This window comes from Macrosteles quadrilineatus, unplaced genomic scaffold (genome assembly GCF_028750875.1).
Source record: "Macrosteles quadrilineatus isolate MER2022 unplaced genomic scaffold, UCM_ALF_1.0 Scaffold_9__3_contigs__length_116548681, whole genome shotgun sequence".
Classification (NCBI taxonomy): domain Eukaryota; kingdom Metazoa; phylum Arthropoda; class Insecta; order Hemiptera; family Cicadellidae; genus Macrosteles; species Macrosteles quadrilineatus.
The window spans coordinates 106,142,205-106,154,510 of NW_026542602.1; the positions used below are offsets into that span (position 1 = coordinate 106,142,205).

General features: G+C 30.8%; 1 protein-coding gene across 1 annotated transcript in view; it reads right to left on the reverse strand.

Moving 5' to 3' along the window:
- LOC129004120 (diuretic hormone receptor-like) overlaps nucleotides 1-12,306 on the reverse strand; it is a 96,643-nt gene that overhangs the window by 25,901 nt on the left and 58,436 nt on the right. Inside the window, exon 2 of the mRNA XM_054432555.1 lies at nucleotides 7,247-7,317. Coding sequence (XP_054288530.1) covers nucleotides 7,247-7,312 — 66 coding nt within the window. The 5' untranslated portion in view covers nucleotides 7,313-7,317. The remainder of the gene's footprint in view (nucleotides 1-7,246; nucleotides 7,318-12,306) is intronic.

Consider the following 12,306-nt stretch of genomic DNA (forward strand, 5'->3'; position numbering starts at 1 on the left):
TATATAGTTTGATTGTACAGGCGATGTAAAGTTGAATGTGGTTTAAAGCACATAGATTTTTGAGGTTGATATATTTTCTACTTACCCGTTTTTCGGTTGAAACTGTTTTTAGGTTGGATTTAAAGTTGAATATCTCGTTTGGAATAAATATCCGTATTAATATCATTGACCACACAGTAAAATATAAACAAGCAAACCATAATTTAACAATAAGTCGAAATGTCGCTAAAGAGTCAAATGAAATATAATACTAATCTATAAAATACTTAAAGTCAAATAAATCATCACTTTTAAACACAACTTTGACATAGTACACTACTGCGTTACTACTATATCTTTCGGACGGCCAACCATTTACAATTTCCAGTGTTGGACGGTGTCCATCAGGAAATGTTAATAGAGCCGTATATCAAAGCAAGTGCTACTAGCTGGCCACCTGTTAGTCTGTTTATTTACCCACTGCGCCAATCCTATTTTCGGTCTTCATAAACGTTGCGCTTGGAAAAGTTTGACATCCGGCAAGACACCTGGTTCTAGAGAAGATCTCAAGTGTTCTCAAAATAATACCTTGATACCAGATATCATCAAGATATCATTACTTGAAAAACCATTGCAATTCATTAGAAGAAGTAGTCTTCTAATCCGATCGAAAAATGTATGTGTGATTTGTGTTGGCGACGTTTAAGTGTGCTCTACTGCTCTTGCTGACTAAATACTTTTTTTTATACAACAAGAAAAAGCTAATAATGAAATAAAAATATTTGTTAGAAACTCCTAAGCCAAACAAGATAAACATAAACAGGAACTAGCCTTAGAATGTCTTCAGCTGATCCATAAAGAAGTTATATGTGTTTGTTTAATCTATGACTACACACACTGCCTTATAAGATTGGTTTCCTTAAGGATCAGCTGAAGATATTGTTAAAAGTATTATTGCAGCCGGCGAATACAGTATACATTGTGTGTCGGTTAACTATTCGTTTTGGGATAGTTCCACAACTTAAAAAAAATCAACCAGCTAAAATAAAACGTACTGTTTATGAACGGTTGTTTATTTGTGTTGTAGACAATGAGTAGAGTTCACCCTGAAAAATGTTTCTTAAAAAATACTAAAACATGGAGTTCAAATCATCACTCGGGCGAAACCGGTCACGAATCATACATAAAAACTGGCATCACATTTTCAGTAGGATAAGAAGTCTTCTTAGATTCTTTAAAGTCAATTCTAATACTAATATTTTAGCAGGTCTTATTGAAACCCCTAAAAATTCTATATAATGTTGTATTGTACACAACCTGTAATTATGCTGGTGAACTATGTATTAATCTGAAGATTTCAAATAAACCTTAAGGTATACAAAGATTTAGTAGCAGTCCAGTATTTTTTAATTATAATATTTACATTACTGTATTTTTAGTTGCATGCTTACAATTAGTTATACATTTTATTTTCATTATTGGCCTAAAACCTGAAACGCTCTGGCGTAAAACGTGTTTCATAAATTGTTTTTACTCACGTTATGTTATTTCAAGTAATGAGATTCTACGTAAGTTGAAATATTGCGGTTATTTCTAGACAACTTAAAACTGTTATTTAATAGCATCAAACATCGTTTTAAAGTTGCCTTTGGGTATAATTAACTCTACAGACCACGCTTCAAAAACTCTTATATGACTGCGGGGGGTGTATGCTTTTTGAACCTTAACATATAACATTAAAACAACATATTTTTTTTAGACATATTGATAAGTCGTTAATATCGTAGTTTTTATCAGTAGAAATTGTCATTACCAAAATCAGACTAACAAATTTACGATTTAAATCTTCTAACTTTTGATGGTTAAATCACAAACAAAATTAATGGGAAAAGAATCAATTGATTTACTTTCAAAACTATACTCTGTACATGTTAATCGATTGTTATATATTTATTTATACAATAATAAATAAATGGGTCTTTTCTAGGATAGTTACTAGTTTTAATTTTAAGACTGGCATGTTTTGTAAAATATCTCCCTCCATTACCATACAAACTGCACCCTGTATAGGCAATAAAGTAAGTTGTAGTTATGCTAAACAACAGTTTGCTACTCTCTGCAACGTTAACGTGTTTATCAAACGTGTCCGTTTATGTCAATGACTGCGATAACGGCAAAGTAACATTATAATGGCACTGGCGAGTTTGTAGGCCGCTTACTTAATGAACGAAGTTCTATTAAATTCACCTGCATTTATTATAAGAATTTTTCAATCTTAAAGTATTGAAATCATTTATTTCTAACCATCTCAGAATTGTTGTATTCTGTTAAATATTTGTAGGTACAGTATGTGTTTGGTTTGTTGTTTATGCGTTTGCAGTGTTTCTGGCGTTCTGGCGATTTCTAGGATGACAGTTTCAACTCACAATGCCGTGTATTGTAATTAATTGGTCTCCGCTCACTCGCGTACATGACACGACGGAGCAACATGGGATTAGGCAACCGGTACGTTGGTAAGGAGAAGATTGACCTCTTGTGTAAAATTCGACCCGATTGCTAGGTCGTCAAATAAATATATAAATAAATATAAAATCCTATGCTTTTTCCCCTTAGGTTAGGCTAGGTTAGGTTATAATTATTAGGTGTGGTCGGTATAATACGTAAGTGCCAATCTGTATTTGTATTAAAACTCTTAACTACATTTATTTGAATTTTTTTGTCTGTGTACAATAGGATTGCCGCTAAGTACGCAGTAAAACAGCTTTTGTCTTGGAATAAAATATAAACCTTTTTTGGATAAACTTTACGATTAAATGAATGGATGTAAAAAACGAATCAAAGGCAGCAAGCTTTTGAAGCTTCGCATCACGTTTTGATAAAACCACCGAAATCTCCACATAAACCTTAAAATGAGGATCTGGCGTTACAACAGATGTTTTATATAGAACTATATGTAACTTTAAAATCTTATAACCAACCATGACTGATCAATTTAAACATCTGTCCCCACGTAAACTTCCAATATTTATGTCACCATACTCCAGTCCGAAAAAGATTAATTCGCGTCTAATTTTTTTGAAAAAGGTCTTCCTCCTACTTTTGTGGGTTGGGTTGGATTGAAAATAATCTTATGATGGAAATAACGCAATAGTTTCTTGTGTTTCTCTAGGACTAAACCACAAACATATGGTTGTTTTGAATGTTAATATCATATCCCTGGTACTACATGATGTTATTAAAGTTGCAAAGCAACGATAGTTTCCACTATGGCTGGGTATATCAGGCTATAACAGTTTGCAAGTGCTACAAAGCTATTAAAGAAAACATGGCAAGCGTTGCAAAGTGTATAAATTATAATATACGGACCAGTTGAGGAACACTATACACAGGCTATGGTAGCCTATATCTTAGTAGCGATTCATGACTTGTTAAATGTTTTAGGTAAACTGTAAACTACTCCAGTTCACGTTGTGATCTGGTTTTTGAAATTATTATTAATTAATCCCTACCTTAATACAGAAGTCGTTTAAAAGTCTTTCTTGATCAGTTGTATTTTTTAAAGTAATTCGTTCATGATTTATATTTCATATTTACGACATAAAATAAATTACAATCTTGGTAGGATTTTTCCGGACGATTTCCGTGGCTGATTATTAAAAGAACTTTACTTTGTTATGAAATCTAAAATATGAATACGTTTACGTTTCTCCTCACCTGAAGAAGGTAGGAGTTTCAATATCCTGAAACGCCGTTAAACATTAATTTTTCTCATGCAGCATCAAAATATTGTCTATGTAAAGTGTATTTTGTCCTTTAAAAAAACACGACTGTTGATATTGTTTTCCAATATTGAACCGGATACGCATTTAAATACACACAACAACATCTTTACCAAAAAGCAATTGTTAGTTATAAATAAAAAAAATAAATAAAAAAACTTGACCAATATTTTAAGAATTTTTAGTTTTATGAGGCCTTTCGCCAACTATGCTATGGCGAAAGGCCTCATGAAATTAAAAATTCTTAAAATATTAGTGAAGTTTATATTTCAAATTTTATTCATTCCAATATTACCGGTTCTTCTTGAAGAATCGTTAGTTGTTCAAGCAATATTTTACATAATTTAAGTTGTGAGATAATTTAAAGATATGTTTCCTGCTTTCATGTCACTTTCGGGAAAGGTATGCGTAAAACAGGGTTTTCTGATTTCTGTTCACATTATTATTCCAACCAGCATAAGCTGCTTAGTTGAATTGCAAAACATGTTTATTTTATCGTCATTAACATTATTAATAAATTGATACTTCTTATTTAAGTTGATAAATAATCTGTAACATTACTTTAAGACTTTTCCTTTTTAAAGGAACGTTCAAACTCAGGTATTGTTTTTAACAAACGTTAACATTCTGTTTTAATGGCTGTAAATAAGATTTAACTTCAATTAATTTGAACTTTAATTAATTAATAGCCTAAAGATAGATAGCTCAAAAGTGTAGAAACGATCCTAGCGACTTCCAGATTTGAAGGTGAGCACTACAACAACTTGGTTCTTCAGCCAATTAATTTTATATTCATGAATTGTATTTTTTGTTGAACCTTTTGAATAATTTCTTGTAATAAAACTTATCACTGGCCTGCATGCAGTAATTCCAACTAATGTTGACCTCAAACCTTTAATTCTTCAAGGATTTGGAAGTTAAGATATATTCTGTAGTTTACGAGAACTATAATCCCTGGGGAGGTCCTCAATCCACCCCCAACCCACGTATATCTTCATGGAAGGATACTACATAAGGTGCAGAAATGTAGGATGTGTTTTATGTTGCTACTCGAAAAATCGAACTTTAATCATATTATTTGTTTGTACTTAGATATTTTACCTAAACATCACGTTGTGATTCTTCATGTATCATTTATTGATTTCATTCTACTGCCATACTTATAATTAAAGATCTAAAATTCACTTGTGTTAAACAAAAAAACTCGATTATTACAAAATAAATCATAAATAAACAAATTAATTAATATTTTAGTATAAAGACGTATTTGGAAACTTCTAAAGTGAACCTCATTAAAATTTTAGTAAGCTCTTAATATTTATTTGTTAACATTTTAATGTAATTAGTACCGAAGTATTTTCAATTTTATCATTTTAAGTTTTCATGGAAAACTTTTTCGCGTTGTGACTTTTTTTAAACATTTGTAGTAAAAATAAACCAAATTACATTTAATTGATTTAATAGTTTCATAATTGTAAATTTTATATTCAGCTTTTTACTGAAACTCACAAGAAATTAGAATAGAGAATCAGGAATAACTGATTGCTAACCCATTAAATCATCAATATCAAGCAACACACCTTTTACTTCCTTTTATCATTATCGTCAAGATTATAAATCTTTTGCATCAATGATGTATTGCATTTTTTATGACACGGTAAAATTGTTATCCTTTAAGTGCGGAGATACTGTCTCAAAAAGTAAAAAGGATAGTGCAAAGAATTAAAGTTAAAAAAAACCCGATAGATACATGGACAGTGAAGCCGGTGTTACCCATCTCTTCACTCACTGTCTGCAATGTACATGGATTGTTACAATAGATTCTTGTACATATTGTGCATTGTGTATATTGCTGTATATTGTGCTATAAGGGTTTATGTTGTAAAGTTGTGTTTTGTGAAGTAGCACTTTAATTTGGATTATAGCTTGATTAGGCATCATAACGAATGGACTGATGCTTTCCCGAATAGTTTTAAACTGTTTTTACCGTTTTGTATATTTTAATAGATATTATTAAACATACAGAGAACACATGGCAATATAATTTATTGTAAAATAATTTATGAATAGTCCAAACGATCACAAAAAACGGTCGCTCAGTAGTATTGTATTGAGCAGATAAGAAAAAAAAACTTTGCTAGTTTGAGACCGGGCACATCGACCGAATATCACCTAAATAAATGGTGTTCCAATTAAACACACATTTATTCACTGTTTATGTAGTGTTTTAGTGTTCGATTACAATAATCATGATTGATATAATGTGTGGTTTTAAATACAGTATATCCTAACCAAATCAAATACTTATGTTCAGAAAATTAAGTGAGTCAAATCTAAGAGATAAGAATAACCTACTCACTTTCAACAAAACTTATAACTAGGAACAAAAACAAAATAAGGGACACGTAAAAACATCTAATCACAAAAGTTGTAGTAAATAATAAGTTCTCACAAGAATTTTTCATTTATTTCTTTAGTTTTCTACAACGAAAACTTTAAATTCTACTGGTCCATCTCTTTATATTTCTTACAGACAATATAAATGTTAGTTTTTCCTCTAATTCCCTAACACGACAAACGCCCTTTCTTAACACCTTAACAGATACAAATAACCTTACCGGAATTTATAGCCTTTTGGTAGAAATATATTTCACAATCACGATGATTAATTTATCCCAAGGTAAACTCATCGACTGAGTTATCTAAGGTCAAGTACCAGGACCCACCCTGATACGCGAAATTTATCTATTCATGGCGGCCCTTTGTTTTATGACCTTGATACCAGTGGTTTATTGCTCTTGTGCCCTAATACGGAACCTTCACGGAAATTCAAACCTACAGCGTATAGACGAATCTATTTCAAGAAGATAGTATCATGGATTAAAAACCATTGTAGTATTAAGTTTTAATCCATATAGTTAATCAGAGAGATTTAAAACGTTTACGTCCATTATGTCGAATATTTTTTAAGTTTTTTTTTTATTTGTAGCTTACTTCGTAGCGTCTAGTAGAATAATTAAAGCTTAAATAAAATATTGAAATACCGTAAAATATTTAAGAAAAACATTTAGTCGTCGGCAGGGTACTCAAACGTGACCATGCAATAATCAAAACAGGACTCAGATTATTCAGATGACTTTAAAAGTTAGATGTTTGCTTGCAGTGTCCAAAGAAATGTCTAGATGATACCATTATGGATGGATAATTGTGGGTTAGTTATTCCACTTTAAATTAAAATAAATGTAAAAAAAACTACCTAATTAGATTAAGTTTGTTTGTTTCCTAATGTGAAATTTTGCGTTATGTTTTCAAAATAGTATTCCAAATTTGTGTTACATTGTTGTACCAATTGTACGTTTTATACTTATGTTGTACAACGTAAATATTACGATATCCTATGCTACGTCCTATTTTTGTGTTGTGAGATTAATGTGTTATGTCATCATACAAGTAGGCTAAGTTACTTTACTCGACACTTTGACACTTACCTCGGGAGAGATGAGGTTTGTCCGGTTGAAATCCACCGTCACCATGTCTACCTCCGACAGGTTCATCCCAGCTGAAACATTAACGAAATATGTCAGTAAAAGTTGTTCAAATAAATGTTGCGTGCATTTTTAAATATCTATATACCAGCTTCAACTAGGACAAACTTTATCAGATTATTCGGGAGGTGAAAACAAGGAAAATATACAACAAAATCGACATTTGCCCTATTTTGAACCGTTAAGCGTCTGTCTGTATGTGCTTTTTACAAATAAATTCTATTCTGTTTGAGCCACAGCGTTGCAATTCTGAAAAAATGATCACTTTCTAGCCACTATCTTTGTGCAAAATATGAATAAAAACTTTTGAACCATTAAAAAGAAAAGGGGCTTTCTGAAATATGTTATGCTAAATTGCAGGAAAACCATTAATTTAGTAAATATTGTTTGCATACTTTATCAAACCCATTATTAAAGCACCGTACATTTATTTAATCAAACTGTTTGACCATTATTGTGTTCCTTTCATATGAAAAAGTGAGGGATTTTTGGTCATTTAATTGAAAGGAAATCGTCCGTGGTAATAATTTACTCATTTAAGAAATACTAAAACCCGACACAAAACCTCATTCATAGAAACCATGACATTTTGTTGTTAGTGGAGTTTTAATTCCTGACATTATCATAAAATATATTAAATAATTTAAAGGTATTTTGTCATTATATAGAAAAAACTCTCTTAATTAATCTAAAGTTTACGAATTTAATTTTTGATCAAATAAATGCAACTTTTCTATTAGTACCAATATTCAATCTCTCAGTTAAAGTTTAAATTGCCTAAATGTATGAAATCACACAGCGTGCATTTGCTTGTGTAACATTCGGCAGAAAGCGATGATAATTTTCGTTATAATCGTCATTTAAGTAATTATTTTTACTTTTAAAATACGGTGTCATCATACAAACAAAACTAGAATAAAATGTACTATCAACCACGCTTATCAAAGCTTCCAAACCAAAAACACAACGACAGACACCATTAGATTTTTTTCTAAATAAAAATCAAATGGTGACTTACCATAAAAAAGACAGAAAACATACAAAATTAAGATGCGCTTTTCTTGTTGTGTGGCTTCTTTGTGATGCTCTAGTAAACTGTTTTGAAAGAACCAGACATTTATTTCCGATCTGCAGCCAGTTTTAGAACGTAGTTGAATCACGCGACCGAAAGAGTGATGCAAATTGGAGAATAAGGTGTAGATTGAATTGGAAGGCGTGGATTCAATAAAGTGTAAAATGGAAGAATTGTTGATTTTTGTCTTACACAGCTTTTGTAACTAAGCAAACCTGAAAGGTATTCATTATAAGTTATATCAGGTTTTAGTTATATCATCTATCACAATTAACACTCTGTAACGCAATCAACAACTATGCAATTTACTTTAAAACAAAATTGGGTATTACTGCTCCATCCATATGGTAATGCGTTTATAAGCTGCCCTATATAAATAGGAGGTCTTACCCGTCTTACCAGACGTCAATGGTACAACCAAAACCCAATTTTTCTTGAAAACCATTAAATTTTAAAATACAGGCCTAATTTAAAGAGGCCTGAAATGTGTAAATATTTAGTACTAACAAATGTAAGTTTGAACTTCATGCATTTTTTTTAAAGTATGATTCTTTTTATTTCACGTAAAACGTAAATTAACATTATACTTGGAATGTCCAAGGGAGCGCCGATGTTGGCGGAAGAGAACGCTATAAAACCGTTCCACACAAAATAGCCAAGACACATTTATCAGCTGGGCGACATGTTGTGCGTCTTGTCTTGTTTATGTTGCACTTGTACAACTTAGCCGTTGTAGAGCTTGACTGTTCAAAGGAACAATAAAATTGCAATTTGTCAGCGTAAAATATGATTTTGTTGTGGGTATAATAAGTTATTATTGTTGCATTATTTTTATTGACAATATGTGTTACTAATAAAATTATTGTGTTACTTTATGATGTATTTTTAAGCTTACATGAGCCTACGATGATTTATGTAGTCTACATTGTGTGAAGATCATACCTGCTTACGAAGCTGGCAGTTCTCATGTTTACCGGCGTAATGTTTTGAACACGTTTTGACTAAGTACTTAGCCTCTCCTATATGCCATTTTAAATAGACCTACTTTATTAAGGTGGCACGGTATCCATAAAAAACTTTCTTTAGTGCAGACTTTTTTCAGGTTATTTACACATTACCATCGTATTATACTCCATTACTTTGTTTTAAATATATTTAAAATTTTATTCTCTGCAATATTTTTGGCAATACACGATTTTCTGTGAACGTAATTATCTTAACATAATGGACACAGTATAGATTTGAATCCTGCAAATATATTGTGTGTGTTGTCGAATAACAATTCTTTTGTTTTTAATTCAATACCTAACATTTAATATGATTAAAAATGTATTATTAAATATTACAATTCAGATAAACAATGCGTGGCAATACATTTTTTGTCCTTAAAAAGTATTGTATAATACATAATATTGTTAAAAGAAATACTCGATTACACCTTCCGCAGTTTGTTATGTAAATAAATGCTTGTCTGTAAAACAATATGTTTTTTAAACAAATACAAACAGTTTAATTCATTTTTTATCACAATTATCCTGGTAATCATCATTCCGTAGTGAGGTTTTTGTTTTATTTTATCTTTGTGCTCCTATGTTATATCAAAACCAAATATGTTTTTATATGATTTATTTTGTGGGTGTGCTAATATTCTTGTAGTGTTCCCGGGCTAGTGTCTGAAGTGTAGTGGGTAGTCTCTGGGGTTTAAACCCGTTGGAGTCCCACACTACAGGCTAGCCACCTGTGTGCATAAATGCTTTTTCCCTAAAAAAAGGAATATTCTTGTATAACATTATATTATGAGTATGGGTAAAACATTTAAAAATTGAGTACCATTATACAAGGATAAAAATCTGTAAAGCGAATTATTTGAAATACCCACAAATCAATTTAAATAACATGCATACATTAAATAAAAATATTCTTTAATAACCTTATTTTTGTTTTGATAATTAATGATAGCCTACAACTTATTAGCTACCTGTTGAACTCAGAAGTTAGTTGTGTTAATCAATTATTTGCTTTTAAATGATTATAAAACAAGTGTAAAGGAGTATTGTTTGGATACCATTTCACTGCAAAAATACCAGAAACACGTGTAGCTCAAATGGCGGACTAGTTTCAGAAGCTTATTTTAAAATAACTTTTAGTGTTCGGCCCACTTCAACGACTTCCATCGTTGTTTACTTAAGGTAACCGCTGCAGCGATGAACTACAACCGACTCCACTCTGAAAATAATTTTCATGGAAAGGTTTCTTGAGAATGACACATTTTCTTATAAAACACACTATTGGCCTAGAATAATATGAGATTTAAGGAAAAATCATATTCCCCAAATACAATTTCACTAAAAACCTTACAGTTTACCTCACGGATTAACGTAGCTGTAATAACTTTCAAAACCTCAGGTGTTCCATGACAGAGACTACTACTGCATTGACACAGAATTGTACCATAGAGTGGTTTTATCAGTAATGAAATACTGCTTTGTCTAGTTTAGGGACTTGTGTTATTGTAAAATTGCTTAAATGTACACACCCTTTGAAATTTAGTACCATAGATAAAAAACCATTTAGTACCACGATAAAGGGTGAAGGTTTTTATAGTATAACTTTGTGTAAGAAACTAAATTGTAGTGTGGTGCATAGCTTTTGTTATTATATTTATTTATAGAATCAAATCAAATCATTTTATTAAGCTAAAGTTGACAATAAATTTAACATTTATCTAAATATTTATTTTGGTGTTATCAGGTAATTTGTAAAAACTAAAAAAAACTTCCTAAGTAACCGGAGACTTAATACATTTTTCCTTTACCATAAGTCATAAGTCTGTATATAATATATTTTTCTTACTGCATTTGATTATAATAGTTTATTTATATTTAAAAATTCTTGGCTAAAAAACTGTTCGAACGAGACGTCTTAACCAGAAAAACATTGCTCATAGACTCTCCTATAAAAATTTTTTTTTTTAGAAATCTTTATTGTTTTTTCCATACACAACACAAAATACTTTTACACATGAAAAAAGAAAAAAACAATAACCACCTTAGGTTAAAAACCTATGTTGGTGGATTTATACACTATCTTATGTTCTAAAAATCGAAGAGGCGGTTTTGTCCGGTCACTTGGTTATAATATATACAGTGAGAGTGAGTTCTACACAGTGATCTTCTTTCTTCAGTACAGAGTAAAAAAAGTCAATACACTTACAAACAAAAATAATACAACAGAGTAAGTATTTATATTACTTATTATCTATATTAGTCACTTCTATACTACTGTATATATACTAAATTCCATAAAAGTACATTTCAGCATTTTCCAAACATAATAAATAAGGCCACAGCTGCCTAGAAAAATCTGCTTCTGAGATGGTTTTGAGATTGGATGGTAGAGCATTAAACATTTTAGGGGCAAGGTATAAATAAAATTTCTTGAAAGCTGTTAAATTTGGTTTTGGAACTATTGCATTATACCTATTTCTTAATGTTATCCTCCTTTCAGACATAGATTCAACCTCATCTCCACTTCTTTTATAAAATATTCGTAAAACTTTATACATATATAGATTTCTCAAAGGCAAAATTTCTAACTTTTTAAATAGTGGTGCTGCATGTTCTGTTCTACATTTGTTACAAATTATCCTTATAAAGGTTTTTTGCAAGACAATTAATGGCTTAACTGACGAAAAGTAAGCTCCTCCATAGATAGCTAGACCATACTCCAATTTAGAATTTATCATCGCATAATAAATATTTATGAGTAGGCGTTGATTACACATATTTTTTAACATATAAAATATCCTGACGTATTGTATTAGTTTATTCTTAACATAATCTATATGGCGTTTCCAATTTATCTTTGAGTCTAAGTGTAATCCCAGATATTTAATTTCCTCTACTTGCTCAACAACAGGACAATCACAATT